Source organism: Mus caroli, chromosome 9, assembly GCF_900094665.2.
Source record: "Mus caroli chromosome 9, CAROLI_EIJ_v1.1, whole genome shotgun sequence".
NCBI classification, from domain to species: domain Eukaryota; kingdom Metazoa; phylum Chordata; class Mammalia; order Rodentia; family Muridae; genus Mus; species Mus caroli.
Genome location: NC_034578.1, coordinates 34914709 through 34938473, shown reverse-complemented (window position 1 = coordinate 34938473; position 23765 = coordinate 34914709). Strand labels below are relative to the sequence as shown.

At 36.5% G+C, this 23765-nt stretch overlaps 2 protein-coding genes across 2 annotated transcripts in view; both read left to right on the top strand.

Moving 5' to 3' along the window:
* LOC110301834 (olfactory receptor 8B3-like) overlaps positions 1-20273 on the top strand; it is a 30485-nt gene extending 10212 nt beyond the window's left edge. The window contains exon 2 of the mRNA XM_021172506.2: positions 19328-20273. Coding sequence (XP_021028165.1) covers positions 19344-20273 — 930 coding nt within the window. The 5' untranslated portion in view covers positions 19328-19343. The remainder of the gene's footprint in view (positions 1-19327) is intronic.
* On the top strand, positions 11185-12162 carry LOC110301567 (olfactory receptor 147-like). Its single transcript, XM_021172075.1, has one exon. The coding sequence runs from the start codon at positions 11185-11187 to the stop codon at positions 12160-12162; it is 978 nt and encodes a 325-aa protein (XP_021027734.1).
* Positions 20274-23765: the final 3492 nt, after the last annotated feature.

Genomic DNA, 23765 nt, shown 5'->3' with positions numbered 1-23765 from the left:
ATTTGTTTTCTTTTTAAGGGCTTCTACATATTTAACTATGTTTTACTGTATTTATTTGAGTGATTCTCTCTCTATATATATATAGAGAGAGATAGATATAGATATAGATATAGATATAGATAGATATAGATAGATATAGATAGATATAGATATAGATATAGATATAGATATAGATATAGATATAGATATAGATATAGATATAGATATAGATATAGATGATATAGATATATATGGATGTAGATGTAGATAGAGACAGAGATAGAGATATGTATCCTGCATAGAATAGAGTTCTCTATTATGAAATGGGATTTTAGGTCAGCATCATGCTTTTCATTTATGTTAGGATATCCGGGATTTACTGTGGTGGGAGAGCTGGTTCTCATGGTGTCAAACTATATTGGCTTCTGTGGCTTATGATTTTATGCTTGCTTCTTGCCAACTGGGTATCTCTGGGTTTAGCAGGCCTGAGTGTCTCTGGCTGGAGCTTGTCTCCTGTGTACCTGGGTTTCTGTAGATATCCTCTGAGATCTGTGGCCATAGATGCAGCAGATCTTTCGGGAGACCTGCAGGCTGTGGGATGTTGAGAGGTGCAGACCTGTAAATCTGTCCCAGTGGAGATGCAGACAGGAGTGGAAATATGGTTCGAGAGAAGGGGATGGATATTGTGTCTGCTGGGCTCCTCAAGGGTCTCAGCTGATCTACTTATTTTGGAAGGTGTCTTACCTGCTGCCCTGGCTGTAGACCTGCAGATTTGCATTGTTGAGAGAGGGGGGCAAACATGCCAATTTGACCTGGTGCAGGTGCTACCTTGATTGCTTTAATAAAACATTTAAGCTTATCTGTATTCTTTGGTGATTTTTTGTTGATTGAGCTATTGTTACTTTAAAAATTTGAATATTTTACAGATTGAATCATATTTATACTAATGGACTGTTATAAATCCTTCCTTGATCATCTTCAGCTAGCACCATAGCAACTGTGCTTCTGTGTGGATTTTTCTATCATGACATATATACTATGTCTACCTGAACATCTCTTTCTAGATTGAATCATTCTGAGGAACAGGGACTCAGCATCATGTGTTTCTCTATTCTCCACAGCCAGAAGCCATTTCTTCCTCTTCTACAAGTGTTTTAATGCCAAATAACACCAATATCTAAGTAATCTCTTAAAGCTTTATCACTATTTAAGTAGTGTCAAGATGCTTTTGTCAAAACATATTAAAATGAGTGTTCAAGAGCAGTATTTATAATTCTAGAGCTAATATTAAATGCCTCCTGGGTTCCTAGAACTAATTAACCAGGTAAAATAAAAATAAAACCAAAATCTACATAAGCTTCAGCAATCTTATCATTTCTATGAGTCATTACTAGATTGCTTTTTAAATAAATCTTATTTGAACCGAACTGAATAAACATAGAGGTCACTGTGCAAGGTGAAATGTGAAATATATATCAATAAACAGAGAAACACTGAATGATTTTACTTGTAAACAATAACTCGAGCAAGCAAGCAAAGAGATTTGCTTGGTTCAAGTAGAGAACAGGATAATGTTTACCACATGATGAGAGATATGGACAGTAAATAGTTTTTCAATGAGTGAAATTATGTAATAGTGCTGAATGAATAACTTACAAAGATGATGCTGTATGGTATAATTTTTGTAGTTAATAATGTGATATTTTTTCTCAAAAACTTAAAGAGATAATTCTCATATTAAATATTTAGAATACAGAAATTAACGCAAGTAAGCAGAAAACATGAAACGATATGGAAAGGCTTTGGGATATGATGAAAATATTCCTATGATTATCATCATGATCTCATGATGATTTGGATATAAAAGAATGGATTATATCATAGAGACAATAAGTATTTGCATAGACTTTATGCTGTATAATTTAACAGCTGTATTCCATGGAAATAATCTTGGTGTTTTGCTAATGAACATTTGTCTATAAGATGTGTCAGAGGTTGAGATACAGGAGAAGATTTTTTAAATTCCCTACATTGCCAAAATCATGCAAATGTGCAGGCAGCTTTCTGAAAATAGGAAGCAGTAACCTTTAAAGAGTGTGCCAGAATCTGACTTTAGAAAAGGCTGGTCACCTAAGTTTGATCAAAGCTCCACAACTGATATCAAAGCCACAAAGACTGTGGACAAGAAAATGGAACTTCTGTTGTAGGATAAGTATTTATTAAGTCTTGTAAGAGGCAATAAAGAAAGAAAAGGCTAGACTCCTGTTTGCAAGCATGGCAGAGTATCATTAATGATGACAGTGATTGGCTATCTTACATTACATATGCTTTAAGTTGTGCCACTCATTTTTTAGCCATTCTCTCAATCTCTGTTCTATTTTTATCCCTGAACACCTTGTAGGCAGGAGAAATTTTGTGTTGACGATTTTATGGATAGAATGATATTCCCCTACCTCCACTGGAAGTCCTACTTGGCTACAGAAAGTATTCACTTCAGTCTCCATGTTGCCTACTGAAAAGCATCTCCTGTAGGATTACTCCCATAAACTCCCCCAAATCTCTGCTGTTCCATGTCTTTCGCTACTGCGGGAGATATCCTCCCACTGATTGCTGTTTTCACTCCCAGACCTCTCCTACAATTCCTTTCCCAACACCTGTTCCCTATCCCCTTTTCTCCTCCAAACCTTTTCCTATCCAGTTCCCTGTCCTCATATACCTCTAATGACTATTTTGTTTCCTCTTCTGAGTAAGATTCACATATTTTCTCTTGGAAACTCCTTATTACATAGTTTCTTTGGATCTGTGGACTTTAGCATGGTTAGCCTCTATGTTATGACTAATGTTCATTTATAAATGAATATATACCCTGTGTAACATTATGAGTTTTAGTTACCACACTCAGGATGATATTTTCTAGTTCCATCCATTTGGCTGCAAATTTCATGATGTCTTTTCTTTAGTAGCAGACTAGAATTCCACTGTGTAGATGTAACACTTTTTTTTTTATCCATTCTTCAGTTGAGGGACATTTAGGTTGTTTACAGTTTCTGGCTATTACAAGTAAAGCTGATATGAACATATTTGAGGGAGTGGCCTTGAGGTATAGTGGGGCACCTTTTGGGCATAAGCCTAAGAATGGTATAGCTGGGTTGTAGGGTAGAAATTGTCCTAATTTTTGAGTTTGGAAACTGCCAAATTGATTTCCAAAGTGGTTGCACTAGTTTGCATACCTACCAGCAACAGAGGAGTGCTTTACATTCTCACCAGCATAATTTGCCACTTGAGTTTTGATCTTAAATATTTTGGTAGGTGTAAGGTGGAATCTCGGGGTTGTTTTGATTTGTATTTCAGTAGTTCTTGGTCTTTAGAGATTCCTCTGTAGGTAATTCTTTATTTAGCTATGAACTCCATTTTTAATTGGGTTATTTGGTTTGCTGTTTTCCTGAGTTCATCATGTATTTTGGATATTAGCCCTCTGTCCAATGTAGGGTTGATGAAGATCTTTTTCCACACTGGACCATAACATAACTGTGTACTGAGAGGTTTCTCTGTGCAGCAGCAGATGAAAACAGAAGCAGAGACCCACAACCAAACATCAAGCAATGCTCTGATAGTCTTGCAGGAAGAGTAAGGGATACAACTGGGAGAGCTGGAGGGATCAAGGACATTACAAGAAGACCTACAGAGTCCACTAACTTGGAGTTACAGGGCTCACAGAGCCTGAACTACCAACCAAAGAGCTTGCAGGGACTGCACATAGGCTCCCCTAACCATATGAAACAGATATGCAGCTTGGTCTTCACATGGGTATCATCACAATTGAACCAGAAACTCCTCTGATTTGGTGGCCTATCATTGGATCCCCTTACCCTAGCTGGACTATCTAGTTGGACCTCAGTGGAAGAGGATGTACTTAGGTCTACTGTGAAGGGATATCCCAGGTGGAGTGGTACCCAAAAGGAGGTTCCCCTTCTTCTAAGTGTTTATATATTTGTATGTTTGTGTGTGTGTGTGTGTGCATGTGAGTACATGTATAATGTGTATTTATGTGGATATGAAAGGACAACTTTGTGGAGTTGGACCTTTCATTCAACTTTTAAGTAGGCTGCATGAATTAAACTCCAGCCATTATGCATGTGGTGTGGTTACCACCTGAACAATCACAATAGCCCATATCTATAATGTTTATGACACATTTGCTAAAATGTATTTAATGTATTTGAAAATTCATAGATTTCATAGTACAGCTCAGATTTTTACATATCAATGAGTTGTGCCGATGTTGCCATAACATACTAGAGATTCTTTTTATTACCTAAAGCCTCATAAACACATGTGGTCAAGTGACACCCCTTTCCCATATATCAAAAAGGCACTATGCTTCTTTCATATCTATGAATCTGTTCCTGACATTTTCAATACATGACACAATACAATGTATGACCCTTTTTGGTTGCATTCTCTTGACATGCTTCAGGGCATTTGGAGCAATGAAATATCTCAGAACTGCAGACTTCTTTACCATAGAATAATTCTCTATTCCATGGCTCAGTTATACTCTTCCCACCTAAGTATCACTACATGGATACTTGAATAGCTTTAAATGTGCTTTGAACTGGATGGCTACAGAAGTGCTTCTATTCATATCATGCACTAACAAATCACACACAAGTTGTCTTGTACATGCACATTTTCAGTTTTGGGATATTTTTGTTATAATTGAATAGAATTGAGTAGAATTTTTTTGTAGAATAGGTTAAGTTAAATAATTTTATTTGTAAGCTCTGTGAAACTGTTATTAACCTCCAAATGCTGATAAGCTCTCTAGCAGAAAAGGACTCTCTTCTTTCCTAATTTCTGTTGCAATGTTATATGGTGGTTACAATGGCATGTGACCATTAGGTTGTCATCTGTAACTCTATTATTTCACCAGTCTTGTGAAGCCCGTTTCTGGATGAAATGCATGAGCTTTGCTATAGCCATCTGCAGAGGGAAATCTTTAAATGCCTCTAGAAGGTCAAAGAGGGTGCCCAGAGCAGTTCTGCACTAGTCTAAGAGCTCTGGATTCATTAATGAAAGACACAGATGCAGAGATATTTTCAATATCCCTTAACTAGCTCAATAGCAGGGCCACTCCTGAACCTCCACATGGCTAACACACTCCCCTCCAATATTCCTGAGTTAATATTTGATAAATCTGTTTTCCATATCTGCTTCCCTAGGTCCAATTGTGTGAGTGGCTCCTGGAGCCCCTTCCCTAACTCTTACATGTCCTCGGGCTCTTAAGTTTGATTTCGCTACTTCCTTATCATGACATTTTGCCCCTTTCTCTTCCTCTTGCATGGGAATTCTAAAAGTCCTACCTCCATCTCTCCAACCAACCATTGATTGTTATTAACTTTATTGATTAATCAAAACCCACTTGACTACAAAGACGCTCAGAATCTGGACATGAAGATTCCCTTGTTATTTTGGGACCCTGATTAAGACAAAGCATTAGAACCACTGCATTAGAACCAGTCCCTAACATAGGACCTCTAGACTGACTTAAATGCCTTCAAAGCCTTCTTTGTGGATCTGGAACACTCCTATTTTCAAGTGAGATTTATTCATCTTCCTGGGGGAATAACTTTTGGTTAATAAGACTTAATAGTTTCAATATTTTGTGTATTTAGATTTTTAAAATTAAGTCTATTGACAAACGTTCCTGAATGTGATTTCTAGAATAAATTACCTTAGTAAAATGAATATATCTAAAACATAGTCCCTGGTTCCTACAAGTACAGGAATCTGTATTGGGGAAATGGAAACATGAGTAACACTGGTTGCATGCTTCGATTGACCTCTTGGGATGGGAACACCATCAATCATTTTTTCTGTGACCTCCTCCCTTTACTGCAGCTCTCCTGCACCAGCACTTATGTCCACTATATAAACAAACTCAAAGACAAAAAACACATGATCATCTTGCTAAGATCAAAAATTCAGGTGACAGCAGATACTGGCGAGGATGTGGAGAAAGAGGAACACTCCTCCATTGCTGGTGGGATTGCAAGCCTGTACAACCACTCTGGAAATCAGTCTGGTGGTTCCTCAGAAAATTGGACATAGTACTACCGGAGGATCTCGCAATACCTCTCCTGGACATATATCCAGAAGAGGTCCCAACCTGTAAGAAGGACACATGCTCCACTATGTTCATAGCAGCTGTATTTATAATAGCCAGAAGCTGGAAATAACCCAGATGTCCCTCAACAGAGGAATGGATACAGAAAATGTGGTACATTTACACAATGGAGTACTACTCAGCTATTAAAAAGAATGAATTTATGAAATTCCTAGCCAAATGGATGGACCTGGAGGACATCATCCTGAGTGAGGTAACNCAATCACAAAGGAACTCACACAATATGCACTCACTGATAAGTGGATATTAGCCCAGAAACTTAGGATACCCAAGATATAAGATCAATTTGCTAAACGCATGAAACTCAAAAAGAACGAAGACCAAAGTGTGAACACTTTGCCCCTTCTTAGAATTGGGAACAAAACACCCATGGAAGGGGTTACAGAGACAAAGTTTGGAGCTGTGACGAAAGGATGGACCAGCTAGAGACTGCCATATCTGAGGACCCATCCCATAATCAGCTTCCAAACGCTGACATCATTGCATACACTAGCAAGATTTTGCTGATAGGACCCAGATATAGCTGTCCCTTATGAGACTATGTCAGGGCCTAGCAAACACAGAAGTGGATGCTCACAGTCAGCTATTGGATGGATCACAGGGCCCCCAATGGAGGAGCTAGAGAAAGTACCCAAGGAGCTAAAGGGATCTGCAACCCTATAGGTACAACAACATTATGAACTAACCAATACCCCGGAGCTCTTGACTGTAGCTGCATATGTATCAAATGATGGCCTATTACAAGCTGGTACTACCATTCTGGAAAACAGTCTTGTGCTTCCTCAAATAATTGGACATAATATTACCTGAGGACACTTCTGTACATAAACCCAAAAGATTCTTCAATATATGACAAGAACACATGCTTCACTATGTTCATAGCATCCACATATATCATAGCCAGAAGCTGAAAAACAAAGACAAAAAACAAAAACAGATTTTCTTCAACAGAGAAGTGGAATCAGAAAATGTGGTACATTTCCACATTGGAATAATTCTCAGCTATTAAAAATAATGACTTCATGAAATTCTTAGGCAAATGGATGGAACTATAGAATATCCTTAGTGAGGTAACCCAGTCACAAAAGAACACACATGACATGTATTCTCTGATGAGCAGATATTAACCCAAAAGCACAGAATATCCAAGATACAATTCACAGACGATATAAAGCTCAAGAAGATGGAAGACAAAAGTGATGATGCTTCAGTTCTTAGAAGGGGTAACCTAAGAAGGATTGAAGTATCCAAACTTTGGTCTTCCTTCTTCTTGAGTTTCATGTGTTTTGCAAATTGTATCTTGCAAACTGGATATTCTGAGTTTCTGGGCTAATATCCACTTATCAGTGAGTGGATATCATGTATGTTCTTCTGTGATTGTGTTACTTCACTTAGGATGATATCCTCCAGATCCACCCATTTGTCTAAGAATTTCATGAATTCATTGTTTTTAATAGCTGAGTAGTACTCCATTGTGTAAATGTATCACATTTTCTGTACCTATTCCCCTGTTGAAGGACATCTGTGTTCTTTCCAGCTTCTTACTATTATAAATAAGGCTTCTATGGACATAATTGAGCATGTGTCCTTATTAAAAGTTGGAGCATCTTCTGGGTATATGCCCAGGAGTGGTATTGCTGGTTCTTTAGGTAGAATTATGTCCAATTTTCTGAAGAACCACCAGACTGATTTCCAGAGTGGTTGTACCAGCTTTCAATCCCATCAGCAGTGGAGGAGTGTTCCTCTTTCTCCACATCCTCATCAGCATCTTCTATCCCCTTGGTTTTTGATCTTGGAGTTACAGAGATAAAGTTCAGAGTAGAGACTGAAGGAATGACCATCCAGAAACTGACACATCTGGGAATCCATCCCATAAACAACCACCAAACCCGAACACTATGGAAGATGCCAACAAAAGCTTGCTGACAGGAGCCTGATATAGTTGTCTTTTGAGAGGCTCTGCCAGTGTCTGACAAATACAGAGGTGGATCCTCATAGCCTATCATTTGAATGAGCTCTGGGTCCCCAATGAAGGAGCTAGCGAAAGTACTGAAGGAGCAGAAGGGCTTTGCATCCCCCTAGAAGGAACAATATGAAATACCACGTAACCCCAGAGCTCCCTGGGACTAAACCACCAACCAAAGAAAACACAGGAAGGGACTTATGGCTCTAACTGCATAGGTAGCAATGGAAGGTCTAGTTGGTCATCAGTGGGAGGAGAGGCTCTTGGACCTGTGAAAGTTCTATGCCTCAGTATAGGGGAGTGCTTGGACCAGGAAGCAGGAGTGGGTGGGTTGGGGAGCAGGGGAAGGGGGAAGAGGATAGGGTATTTTCAGAGGAAACTAGGAAAGGGGATAACATTTGAAATGTAAATAAAGAAATGTAAATAAAGAAGATATCTAATTTTTTTTAAAAAAAAGAAGGGGAACCTAATATAGGAAGAAATACAGAGACAAACTGTGGAGCAAAGCCTGAAGGAAAGGCCATCCAGAGACTGCCCCACCTTGGGATCCATCCCATATACAGTCACCAAACCTAGACACTATTGTGGATGTCAAGAAGTATATCACAAGAGCATGATATACCTGTCTCCTGAGAGGCTTTGCCATAGACTGACAAATACAGAGGTGAAACCTCACAGCCAACCATTGGACTGAGAAAGAGGTCCCCAATGAAGGAGTTAGAGAAAGGACTGAAGGAGCTGAAGTGGTTTTCAACCCTATAGGAAGAACAACAATATCAAACAACCAGACCCTCCAGAGTTCCCAAGGACTAAACCACCAACCAAAGTGTGCACATGAAGGGGCCCATGGCTTGAGCCTCATATGTAGCAGACGATGGCCTTGTCAGGCTTAAACAGGAGGAGGGGTCCTTATTCCTGGGAAGGCTCTTTGTCCGAGTGTAGGGTAATGCCAGTGCTGGGAGGCAAGAGTGGGTTGTTGAGTGGGGAAGCACCATCAAAGAAGCAGAGGGAGGTGGCATGGGGTAGAGGGTTTCCAGAAGGGAATCTGAGAAAGGGGATAACATTTGAAATGTAAATAAAGAAAATATCCAATAAAAGAAAAGAAAAAACAAAAAGAATGATGTGGGAAGCTAACTTACAATAAATATGAATTTGAGGCAAGCCTAAGCTACACAGTTAGATTATGTCTCAAAATTTGAGGTATGTGTATGCCAAAAAGTTTAATTCAGTTATATGGTAAAATAAAATGTCCTTTGCAAGAAAATAGATAGAACTGAGGTTCAATATATTAAGTGAAATAAGCCACTCTCACAAGGATAAGTATCAGATCTTTCTATTCACATGTTGAGTATGGGAAGAGGGTACATGAAAGAGAACTACAAGTTATACAAAAGGGAAAAATAGGGAGGGAGGTAAGAAAGTACAACGAAAAAGATGAGTGTGATGAGTGTATATGATATTTATATGTGAAAATGTTATTTAAAGCCTAATATTCTGTAGAGGTAATATTTGTTATTAAAAATAGCTGAATAAAAATTTTTGTCCCTAGAAAATAAACAGAATTTATTAATAAACAGTTCATGATGCTCAAAACATTAACTTTTATAAAAATCATTAAATAATACTTCATTTAATAAAAGTAATACACTAGAATAATAGTTAAGCACTATAAATGTCAACAAGTGTAGGTACAAATTTATGAATAACTTTGGAGACTCAATTCTTGTGTACTCTGGGGACTGTTTAATCCCTGGTGAGAACTTCACATCCATTATCATGAATCGGGACATAAGCACAAGTCATTATTTCTTCTCTTTCTACTTGATTATCTTAGAGGAAATCATAAGGGAGATGCATTTCTGGATGTGTAATGAGGTCTGAAAGACTGAAAAGCCTCAAACAAATGCAGTGTGCTGGAGGACATGGTGACGCTGAGGTCTGGTATATTGCTTTCCTTCGGATACTCTTGGTAAATTCATAACTACAAATTTGAGCTACTCTGGTACTGACTCCTGGAACATCCTGTTTTCAAGGTCTTTGATAGATTAAGGAAACAAGATTCTTTCATTGTGTTGGTTAAGCTCTGACACATCAAAAAAGTATTTCTTCAATATTTGCAGAGGTGAGTCTCAAGAGGACTCAGCACTGAGTTGATTAGGAAGAAAACAATGCAACTTCCTCTGGTCTCAATCTCCTGTATTTATCTATGTGAATTAACCATAGGATCTATGATATTCAATAACTCAAAATTGCAGCAGAGTTTCTACTCTAGTGCTTTTTCCCCCCATTTTTATCTTGGTTCATCCTCACTCTGGGAACATTATGAGTATAGCAGCTCCAGTAGACAATCAAGAATATAGCAACATCCAGAAAGGAGATATTATGTCTTTCCTAAAATGTTGGTGTGTGCTACAAATACAGAAAGACTATATAAGAATATATTTTGAAAATAATATTTACCAGCACTGATGTGTTCACTTATCTTTATTTCTCTCATACATCTTTGAAAGCCTATTTATGGGTCTGAACTAAATCTTTAATTTAGGCTGCTGTTTGAAGGGAATGTGTAGAAAAGTAGAGTATACGTTAACACGTGAATCTGAGGTTACAGGTACTCCCTTACGTGATTACCAATGACTGATTCTTTTGCTATGGAAAGCAGAACATCTGGAACCCAATAGCATGTTCCTTCTGGGAATCAAAATAAGAGTACGGCCCTTCTTCATGAATGCTTTTCTCCTGGTTATTCTGATAGAACTGAGGTGTTTGTCAAATAACCTAAGCAGGGACAGGAATCAGGACGTGAAATGTTAGATAACTAGGAACTTTAGAAGATAGCCTCAATAAGTTTGCCAGCGGGTTTTATTTGATCATTCTGTCTCTTTATTTTCCATTAAAGGGAAAAATAACTTACATAGATAGAAGTGATATTGATCTAAAAGTTGATATGTTGCTGTACTAAGTTTCAGTGACATGAAACAAAAGAGAATTTAAATCATTTTGGTCCCATTGTCATGAACAAAAGCTTAGAAACAGACCACAAAGACATCGCCTGATGAAATATTTTTGTTTGCCCAGATTTTCAATGATAAGCATGCTGACTGGAAATGGCTCCTTTGTGACTGAGTTTGTCCTTGCTGGTTTGACAGATCGTCCAGAGCTCCAGCTGCCTCTCTTTTACCTGTTTCTAATAATCTACACTGTCACAGTGGTGGGAAACTTGGGCTTGATCATCCTGATTGGCCTCAATCCTCACCTGTACACCCCCATGTACTATTTCCTCTTCAACCTCTCCTTCATTGATCTTTGCTACTCTTCTGTATCCAGTCCCAAGATGCTGATGAACTTTGTCTTTGAGAAGAATTCCATCTCCTATGAAGGGTGCATGACTCAGTTATTTTTCTTCCTCTTTTTTGTCATCTCTGAATGCTACATGTTGACCTCAATGGCCTATGATCGCTATGTAGCCATCTGTAATCCACTGCTGTATAAGGTCACCATGTCCCCACAGGTCTGCACAATGCTATCATTTGCTTCTTATGGGATGGCATTTGCTGGAGCCTCTGCCCACACAGGCTGCATGCTCCGACTGACCTTCTGCAATGCCAATGTCATTAACTTTTATTTGTGCGACATTCTGCCCCTCCTCCAACTTTCCTGCACGAGCACCTATGTTAATGAAGTCGTGGTTCTCATAGTTGTGGGTATTAACATCACAGTCCCCAGCTTCACCATCCTCATTTCCTATGTTTTCATCCTTGCCAACATTCTAAACATCAAATCCACACAAGGAAGATCAAAAGCCTTCAGCACCTGTAGCTCTCACATTATGGCAATTTCTCTGTTTTTTGGGTCAGGGGCATTCATGTATCTTAATCATTCTGGATCTATGGACCAGGGAAAAATTTCTTCTGTTTTCTACACTAATGTGGTTCCCATGTTCAACCCTCTGATCTATAGTTTGAGGAACAAAGATGTCAAAATAGCACTGAAGAAAGTTATGATGAGAGTTCACAGCAGATCCATATCCTGAGATATGGATTTTAGAGATAAAATACGAACTAAAATTTAAGTTTAAAGATTCTTCAACTTTACTGCTGTTTCCATGAAGATATTTTGTTCATACTAATGTGGCTTTAATATGCATTGCTTTTGGGTTAAATGTTGCTACTGATATCCTTACAAACTTGTGTTATAACAATGGTGTTTAACACAAAGGCTGTGCCATATCATTACTCTAGACTTTCAATAATTTTCCCATCTCTATTTTAAGGATTTCAGGTACATGTGAGTTAAAGTTATACCCATAAAAATAATGTATCTTGTTTGAGTAACAACAAACATTTACTAGTATAGCTAGCAATAAAATATCAAGCCAAAGCTCTTTCACATGCAGTCTTTGGCTTACTTCTCCGTGCCTCAAATGTATCACTGTATACACCTAGGTTACTCAAAACATATGAGTTCGTTTTCTGGTATGGACTATTCTTTTTGATAGGAGACTTCCTGCTATCCTTCCAATGGCTTTTAAAACTGTCCCCCATCTGAACTCTTACCACACAATTTCCCTGTCTCTTTGAGATATAAGATTTTCTCTGGATCTGAGGTTTCTATTTACTGATCCTACCTCAGTACATTTTATGTTTTACAAACAATTACTGCAATAAATTTCTTAAAACTGTGATGTTTTCCTGGAGTTCACTTCTTTTTTTTAAATTTATTTATTTATTTATTTATTTATTATATGTAAGTACACTGTAGCTGTCTTCAGACACTCTAGAAAAGGGTATCAGATGGTATCAGATTTCGTTATGGATGGTTGTGAGCCACCATGTGGTTGCTGGGATTTGAACTTTACAGGAAAAGCTTCTATAATATAATTTAGATAATATGACACTCACAACAGATTGATTTTTTGTAAGAATTATACAAATTCATAGGATGCAATAGAACACTCAGATTTAAAAGTAAATATGCCATTGATTCATAACAAACAACATACTAATTTAATAAGGAAAAGAAATAATTTAAAATAATTTCTTCTGAAATCACAAATATACACAAAGAAAAGCATGCAAAAGAATTGAGTCCTCTAAAATGAACCAAAATCATACAAAATTAAACAATAAATCTTTAGAATATATGTTTTGGCTGCTATGAGTTATCTTTTAGAAATCATTAAACCTAGAAGAAATAATATGTAGCAAATAAAATTCATTAAATTGAGAACATTGTAGCAATGATATACTTTCATGTTTATCAGACTAGACAAATACTTGTTGGTCATACACCAAATAAAGGCATATCCAGAATATATAAATAATAAATGATATATCAGTATCTGAAGACCATTTAATATCATTTAATAAATGAAGGCAAGAACATGGAGCTGAAGCAGAGAAAATGGAGCGACGCTGCGGCCCTCCTTTCTCCTTGGAATCAATTGATCCCATAGTTTGGTCATAAGCTAAATGAGTTTCCTCACAGGTTTTTTGAGGTTATGGGTGGGAAAGGCTGATTAGCCATAACAAAGTATCATTATCATATAGTGGGAAGAGAGTGTGGGGCTCATGTGCGAATCATGCAGCACTTGAAAGTCCTCATCAGTTAAGAGTTAATGGATCTGTTTGTTGGAAGCTTGTAGAGGAATCAGGAAGAAAGCAGATCTTAGAGAGGATGTAATCACTAGGATATGATTAACAGGACGCTCTTTGGTGCTATAAGGTCCTGAACATTAATATTCTCTCTGCCATGCAGTAGTTGGATTCTCCTATACTTCCAACATGATCAGTATGGATTAATGTTGCCTACAATGGTTTAGCACTCAAATGAAGTATTAAACAGATTTTTATTATCTGAGTTGTAACATTCTACCTTTTAAATNGGTTCAAGTAAGTTTCAATTGATAAATGATCTCAGACAAAGTTTTTGCTGTGTGACAGAATTAGACTGTGTTTCCTTTCAGGAATAACAAGTGCCCTTTTCCCCTGAATCATCTCCTCAGTCCAGGGGTTTACATTTCTGGTACACTTTAATGATAGAGCCTAAATATAACTCTGAGTTTTGTTTTTTTGAAAAGAAAATAAGGGAAGAATCCTAAGTGATACTTATCTGTGCAGCCTCCAACCATGTTAGATGGATGAGCTCAAACAATAAAGAAAATAATAGTGATGTAGTCAATGAATCATAGATGGTTCTTGTCTGTGTAGACTATAATCATGTTAGATCATCGAGCTCAAATAATAAAAAAAAGAATACTGCTGAAAAAAAAAAAAAGAAAGTCCTCACACTTGAGCAGCAAGGGCTTTACTCACTGAACTAATCTCTCAGACTCTGATGCAGTTTTCTGAAATATAGTTCATTTTTCTCAGAGACCAGTCACATATTTATGACAAAGGTGTGCTTATGGATTTTTACATAACAAGTCATATCTAAAAGGAATGATTACTATCCCAGCACAAAATCATCTTCAACATGTCAGAATTCATATTTTTATTTTATTAAAGTCACCTCTTTTTATAAATTAGACAAATCTCCCAAAGTTTGTTTATGGTCAGTTCATGGATAGTTATAAATTCTACACAAAACACAAACAAACATTTATTTATTTTAAGTAAGTATGTATATGGGAATGGTGTTCATGGGTTTTCAATTTTTGTGGAGAACTGGTTGAAATTTTGATGATGGTTCCATTGAATCTATAAGCCGCTTTGGTATGCAGAGCTCTTGGGAGGTCTTTCCACTATTTATTATCATCATTTTTATTCAGTATTTTCAATTCCTCACTGACTGGTGTCTTTCAAATACAGAAAAAGATGACAAGAGTGTAGTTTATGCTGGCTTAATTGCATCTAGGATGAAAATTCTGACCAACAGAAATATAATCCATTGCATGCAGTTGAAAAGTGATATATGTGTAATAGTCTTGACTGAGTCTTGCATATGTGTCACATTAGCAATTAAAGGAGATATGATGCTTTCAGTTGGAGGATGTACAGAAGATGACAGATATTTAAGTTACGTTTCCAAACACTGGTTATTAGTGCAAAGTAAGAAAGAATATAAATAATAATAAAATGCAACCATAGTGTAGATTTACCATATCATTTGAAAAACTATAATCCGTAATTTGACAAAAATATATGCATGTTATAAATAAAGCTGGGGAAAACATCCAAGGATTTCATTAACATTACTCTTAAATAGTACACATTACGCAGAATAAGAAATTGTGGAAATGGTAAAATTCTGTTGTGACACAACCAATTCTGTGTAATTCAGGTTTTATTTATGAATATTTGTCCATCTGAATAAAGTGATATTGAAAGCTGTTTCTTTTGATACTCTGAGAGTGAATGTGTCTTTGTAATTTATGCAGAGTACATCTGAATATATTCATTATGAGCAAACAAAAATTTTGAGAAAGCAATATTTCATTGTCAATTCATTCTCAGTTAAGGAAAAAGACAAAGCAAACAAAAGATCTTAAAACATTTTGTCATTTTTAGTAGGGCAGCTACATACCCACTGAGAATGGTGCATTCTGAGAGGTTCGCCAAAATTGACTTTTCTTACACAGTATAATTGCAAAAATCATGAGTCCTCTCAGGTTCCAAAAGATGGAGATTCCTGAAAAAACTGAGCACACTGATAATCATGGGGACAAATCAATATTGACTTTGATAGATGCCAGACATTAACACTCTTACATAGCTATATTTCATGTAAATTTAACAGTCTGTCTCTTTGTGTATCTGGCTATTGATCCATCTTTCTGTCTATTTATAGAAAGACAATATTATTCTATGAATAGAATAAATGCCTGGTGATACAAGTGTACCCAGATAATCCATAGGCTTCTGTGATTTTATGTTAGGCTACTTAAAGATGCAGATGGTGTTAAATTGATTTTATCAATTCAATATTTTCTTTTTACATATTATACAAGGGAAATTTTGCAGCTAATATGGTTTACAACTTTTTAAAGTAGCTCATACATTTCAAATGAAAACATAATTTACATTGAAATTATTATTATTTATGCATGGGTCATCTACAAAGTTTGCAAACCTAAGGGAGTACCATGCAGGATTTGTGAGGACAGGATGTCATATCTTCGGGACCTAGTGCTGATGCATTGAAAGACAGCAGCATTTTCTGAATTGTGGTTATGGTTGGACCAAAAGGGAAACATTTCGAAGATAGTACTTTGAAAGTACTAATACAATTTTTATACATTTAAATTTCTATGTAAAATTCTTCATTCATGCATGCTGATGGGGGCACATTTGATTACTATTTAAATCAGTGGAGTTTCACATATGTTGTATCCTTATCCTCTCTCTTAACTTCAGTTCAGTCTCAAATGGATGAAATAAAGCCAAAGAGTTCAGGAAATATCCAGGGAGCAAGCTTTATCCAAACTCTAATGGAGAACATGAGAAAGAGTTCCTTGAAGAAGGATTCATAAGAGAAAAGTGATCTACCAATCTATTTCATTATTGTAATGTATAATACCTCCTGGTAGAAAGGCCACTTTTAAGTGTCACAGTTGTATTGAGTTTACAGAGACAAAAATATGTCCTTCACCTTAGAAGAAAAACCTGTATCCTGATTAAAATACTTTCATTGTATGGTTTAACTGCCATATATTTGAACCATTTCTGGCTTATATGTGTTTCTAACTGTATACCTTTCTGCATTGTTCATAATAAAAATACACACATTTTGTAAATCTGCACATTTTGAAATTTTAAAAGGCTTAATTTTGAATAATTTAAATAATTTATGTGAGGTTTTTATGTGTGAATATTTCTTGTATACTATTAAATGCATAACTTTGGTTCAACATGATTGCTCTTAAAAATTGGCATTGTATATGTTCATTTTAAATAGTAGCATGACACATAGGAGGACATGAGTACAGAACCTATAACTCATTGAGCATATTTCCTGCATTATCTTGTTACATTTCATTTCATCTCTACAAACCAATGTTTATTAGCCCTCTTTGTCCCCTACATCCCTGACATATACTAATATATAATTGCATTGTGGATATAAAACATATTAACAACAGAAAACACCCAAGGTGTTTGCCTTGCTGAGACTTGATTAATTTGCATATTTGTGCATATATATTTGGACACTGTGTGTGTGTATGTTTGTGTGTGTATATGTGTGTGTGTGTGTGTCTGTGCATGCAGCAATAAAATTAAAAGAGGTCATTAGGTAATTGGTGACTATGGAGAGCTTAGGGTAAAAAAGGGAAACTGGGAAAATGATGGATTTTATGTTCTATTTTATTTTCTTAAAACTGTTTAGAGTTTTTACTTATTTATTTTAATCTTTTTATTTTTAATAAAGTTATAATTACATGTTTTCCACTTACCCTTTTGTGTCTCCTACCTTCCAAATGCACCTGACCATGTTCTCTCTAAAATGCAGGACTTCTATTTTGCATAATTATCATATATATTTTTTATATATATTTATATGGAACGAAAACAAGCTTTCTATCCATATAATTCTTTGCATGAATTCATGGCTGACCACTGATATTTGATAATCAATTGGAGCTGTTTCTTAGATGAAAAGGAATATTTGCAATTCTGCCCAAATTCGTCAACTGTATTCAGTTCTCTTGGGTTGACGACCTTTGAGATGTCCCCCTTTCTTTTGCCAATGTGTTCAAAAATATTTTAAAAATAACATCTATAATATTTCTGGTAGCAGAGCACTGATGATGACTTTCTGAAACTAATGCTAAAATTCACTGACAGAATTTAGTAAGTCAGGAGCAAGACTTGTGGGTAATCCATTTAATATGAGGAAGCAAGAGAGGAAGAACAATAAACACAGAGTTCCCTTCTGAGCTCAGGATAACTGGGGAGGCAAGAGTCTATCTATCAGCACTGGGGATGCAAGTTCTCTAGAGTAATTGGAAAGTATGAGCATAATTGTGGGTCTCTCAGGAAACAAGGATCAAGACCCAGGTTACAATAGAATTTCCTCAGCTACTTCTCCAATCTAAATGCCCTCCTCTAAGGAAAAGCCTAGACAATCTCTGAACCCTGATTATAAGAACATGCATCCAAGAGTTAAAGGCACCTTTTCTCTTATTCCAAAAAAAAATTAGAAGCCTTAATCAGAAATATGTTGTATAATTAAAAAACTGGTCCAGTAAAACTCCGTTTTGTGCATCTCTTCCTTGAAATGAAGGATCTGAGTATTTGAATCTGAAGTATTTATTCAGACATATATAGATAAATATAAAGGTGAGAGACCTCAAATGTTTGGACTGCAAATTGTGACTTTCTGAATTACAGGTATAACATTCTCTCTCTCTCTCTCTCTCTCTCTCTCTCTCTCTCTCTCTCTCTCTCTCTCTGTCTCTCTCACTCTCCAGACATCTTGCTTTTTCTCTTTTTAAATGCATATTTCTTTTATTTTTATTTTGTTGAAAATGTGTTTTTTTTTCATTTAACATATTGTGATTATAATTTTCTTTTCCCCAACTCCCCTGAGGTCCTCCCAATCTACCAACTCGTCAATCCAAAGTATTTCTTAATGTATGAAGGAAATCAGCAAGCTTATTTCCTTTTCTGTGCAAAATGAGGCTAAAGTAAAATATTCTTCAGAAGAGAGACTACAGTGGGACCAAAGCATTTGAAGAGGTGGTGGGTGAAACTGGAATTGCAATGTCCCTGATAAGGTTATCCTATGTAGTCAGAATTCAAGACTTCAAGATTAATAATTATGTTATATGGTGGCAGGAGACATTCTTTCTATGATTCACTCCTTTTTCTTTAGTTTTAGAATAGGGATATGGTTTTCATTCATACTACAGCAAAGATGAGTGTTCAGTAGCAAACAATAAAATACGTTCCAGGTAGCTGCTTCCTATTTTCATTGTTGTGGGAAGGCTCTAGTGAAAGAAGACAGGAGGTGAAGGTGGGGGAAGACTGAATCTTTTTAGTGAGGTCTTCTCCTTTATTTTGTCATATTTTATAAATAATACTAAAAATTTGAACAATTTGATATCAGACTTAAGATAATTTTTTGAACATTCACCAGCTCATTCTGTAAACATAGCCATGACTAGAATAAACACTACCAACATACACTTCACAGGGGAGAAGGATCCAGCATGGAGTGTGGATTGTCCTCTAACATAGCTCTATTTTCTGTGTCCACAGATTCTCTCAGAGAAGAATGGACTCAGTAAATGTCTCCTTGGTGACTGAATTCATTCTGGTGGGATTAACTGACAAGCCTTATCTACAAATACCCCTGTTCTTTGTGTTTCTGGCAATGTACATGGTCACTGCATTGGGAAATTTATCTTTGATAATACTAACTGTTTTGAATTCTCACCTTCACACCCCTATGTACTTTTTCCTCTTTAACTTGTCTTTTGTAGACCTTTGCTATTCTTCTGTGTTCACTCCACAAATGCTAATGAATTTCATAAGGAAGAATACAACTTCTTACATGGAATGTATGGCCCAACTCTATTTCTCTTGTTTTTTTGTTATTTCTGAGTGTTATGTGTTGACTTCAATGGCCTATGATCGCTATGTGGCCATCTGTAAACCACTGTTGTATAATCTTGTCATGTCCTCTAAATTATGTTTGAACCTAATGCTTGTTTCCTACTTTATTGCATTTTCTGAGTCTGTAGCTCACACTGCTTGCATGCTTAGATTGACCTTCTGTGATGCCAACACCATCAACTACTATTTCTGTGATATTCCCCCTTTGCTTCAGCTCTCTTGTACGACCACGCGTGTCAATGAGGTTGTAATTTTTGTTGTTGGGAGCATCAATATCATTATTCCTACTTCAACTATATTTGTCTCCTATGGTTTTATTCTCTCCAGTATCTTTCGCATCAGTTCTTCTGAAGGCAGGTCCAAAGCTTTCAGCACTTGTAGCTCACACATCATTGCTGCTTTTCTGTTCTTCGGCTCAGGTGCAATCAGGTACTTCAAACCCTCCTCAGCTGGGTCTATGGATGAAGGAAAAATCTCTTCTGTCTTTTATACCAATGTGATTCCCATGATAAATCCTCTACTGTATAGCTTGAGGAACAAAGACATTAAAGTTGCCCTGAGAAAAACGCTGAGGAAAAGGAACTTTTGACTGTACAGTGTTGTCTGTGTGCCTCTTTGTTTGAGCACAAAGATCGTTTCTATTTATGGGCAATATTTCAGTGAAAGAATTTAATTTACCTCTTTTTTAAACCAAAAAGTTTTCTAATTTTTTTCAGTTTTGAACAAGCAGAACCCATTGCTGTAATTATATGAAGCCTGTTTTATTTCTTTCATAAAAATAAACTTTGATTTTACTATGTTTGGGTTTTAAATGCTTGAAGTTTTTGTCTTCTCCATTCTTTGTCACTTTCATAATTTTCTATTCTGTTTAATATATAAAATAATTTGTCTGAAACAACTTACGTATTTGTACCCACTCATTACACACTTGTCTTTATGTTATGATAAGAATGTAATTTATACTAATTTAATTATTTCTAAGTAGGAAAATTCTGACAAAAAAATAAAATAGATTGCATGCAGGTGAAAAAAAATGATATATATGTGATAGTCTTGGAGACTTGTATATGTGTCACATTAGCAATTGAAGAAAATATGATGCTTTTCAGTGGAGGATGTACAGAAGAGGACAGATGTTTAAATTTCATTTTCAAAAAAATAACATATTACTAATACCAAAAAGAAATTGCATGAATAATAGAAAAGAGGCAACACTAGTCTAGATTTATATCATTTGAAGAACCATTTCCCATCATTTGACAAATAGTATATTCATTTTGTAAATAAAAATAGGAAAAACAGCCGAGGATTTCATTAACATTTTTCTTAAATAATACACATGTTACTCAGAATAATAACTTCAGAAATGTTAAAATTGTGTTTTGAATTCATCTAGCTTTACTTTAGATTCTATTCACACATATTTGTCCATCTGAACAATGTGCTAGTAAAAGCAGTTTCTTTTGAAACTCTTAGAGTGAATGTGCCTTTGTAATTTATACAGAGGACAGGAGTATATTCACTGTAAACAAACAAAAAACTTAAAGAAACAATGTTCCAATGTCACATTCTGTCTATGTTAAGTAAAACATCAAGGCAAACCAAAGATCTTATAGGTTTTTGCACTTTTTAGTAGTAAGGTACATACCCACTGAGAATGGTGGAAGTTGTTGACTAAGCATCCCGAGAGGTCCACCAAATCTGACCTGTTTTATAAAGTATAGTTGCAAAATTCACCAGTATTGGCAGGTACCAAAAGATGGAGATATTGCCTTTACTTTACTGGAAAGACTATGTACATTGATATTCATGGGGACAAGTCAACATTGACTTTGATAGTTACCACATATTAAGATTCTAATATAACTGAATTTCATATCTATTTAACTGTCTGTTTGTGTATCTATTGACCCATTTTTCTGTGTATCTATCTATACTAAATAATATACTGGCTGCCATTGTACTCAAATAATCCATAGGCTTCTATAATTTTATGTGAGGACCCTTAAAGATGAAAATGGTGCTATTTCAATTTGGTTAATTAATCTTTTATTTTTATGTACTAAAGCAAATAAGAGTTATTTAATAACTACGGTGGTTTACACCTTTCTAAAATAGCTCACACTTTTCAATTGAAAGAAATCAATTTACGTTGAAGTTGTCAATTGTTTGCATGGAAGATCTATAACATTTGCAACTCTAGGAGAGTATCATACAGGATTTCAAGTAAGTGCAAGAGTTCAACTCTTTGGAACTTGGTGTATCCTTTAAAGACATCAGCATTCCCTGAAGTGTATTAATGGTTAGATGAAAGGGAATCCTTTTGAAGATAGTACTTTTAAAGTAATAATACAATTTGCAGACTCTTTAGTTTCTATTTAAAATGCTTCATTTGTGTATGCTGACGGGGGCATATTTGGGTACTGTTTAAAACGAGTGGAGTTTCACATATGTTGTATCCTTATCCTCTCTCTTAATTTGGTCACAGATGGATGAACTAAAGCCAAAGAGTTCAGGAAATAGCCAGGGAGCAGTTTTTATCCAAAATTAAAGGAGAAAATGAGAAAGAGTTCCGTGAAGAAGGATTCAAAACAGACAAGTGACCTGCCAATCTATTTCATCATTGTAATGCATAATACCCTCCAGTAGAAATGCCAATTTTAAGTGTCATAATTTTACTGAATTTGCAAAGACAAAAAAAAAAGTCTTTCACTTTAGAAGAAAAGCTTCTGTGTTATGATTAATGTGCTTTTCTTGCATGATTTGAGTTCCATAAATTTGAAATATATCCTGTTTGTATATGTTTCCAAGGTATATATTTTGTCTGCAATATTCCTAATAAAAATGTACTTTAAGTCGAAAAGTCCAAGTGAGTATGTTTCAATTCCATGTGGGAGGGAGACGAAAGCAATCACAGGAGGAGGGAAGGAACTGGATGGAAAAGGGAAGAGGAAGGGGAAGAGGGAACATAATAAAGTATTGAGTGGAGGGAACAGGATCAAAGTCCTGAGGGCCACCATAAAGAATGGAAAAAGGCAACCTCAGCGGGGTAGGAGGTAGGGGCACCCTCTAGAATGTACCAGAGACCTTGGAGGTGAGACACTCCCAGAATTTAAAGGGAGAGACCTTAGATGATATGCCCTACAGTGGGGAGAGGGAAGTTGTAGAGCAACTCCAGTAGAAAGACAGGGCATCAAATGAGGGAATGGGGTTGCCATTCCACAGTCAAAAACTTTGACTCATAATTGTTCCTGTCTGGATGAACTACAGGGACAAAAAAAAGGAGAAGAACCCGAGGAAATGAGGTAGAGAGACAGCCCTAAGTGGGATTCAGCTCCAGGGGAGGTCCTAAGGCCTGACACTATTACTGAGGCTTTGAAGTGCTTACAAAAAGATTATCATGACTGCCCTCTGAAAGACCCAAGAAGCAGCTGAAAGAGTCGGATGCAGGTATTTACACCCAACTAATGGACAGAAGTTGCTGCCCCCTGTGGTCGAGTTAGGGAAAAGCTCGAAGAAGCTGATGAGTAGGTTGACCCTGTAGGAGTACTAACAGTTTCAATTAACCTGGATCCCCAAGATCTCTCAAACACTGGATCACCAACTAGGCAGCATATACCAGCTGATATAAAGCCCCTAACACATATACAGCAGAAGATTGCAGGATATGTGCTCAGTCAGAGAAGATGCACCTAACCCTCAAGTTACTGGAGACTCCAGGGTGTGAGGAGGTCTGGTGGGATGGAAGTGGGGGAAGTGGGTACATGCTCATGGAGAATGGAAGTTGGGAAGAGATACCGGATGTGGAACAGTCAGAGAGTGGACAGGGAGGGGAATAAAATCTGGAGTGTAAAAAAAGATTAAATAAAAATAAATAAATAAATAAATATTGAAAGGCTTTTTTTTTTTTTTTTTTTTTTTTTTTTTTTGTTTTTTCGAGACAGGGTTTCTCTGTATAGCCCTGGCTGTCCTGGCACTCACTTTGTAGACCAGGCTGGCCTCGAACTCAGAAATCCGCCTGCCTCTGCCTCCCAAGTGCTGGGATTAAAGGCGTGCGCCACCACGCCCGGCAGGCCACTGC

What these genes read in the sequence shown, in the direction of transcription:
- LOC110301567 (XM_021172075.1), top strand. Translation starts at nt 11,185, where the DNA reads ATGAAATATTTTTGTTTGCCCAGATTTTCAATGATAAGCATGCTGACT.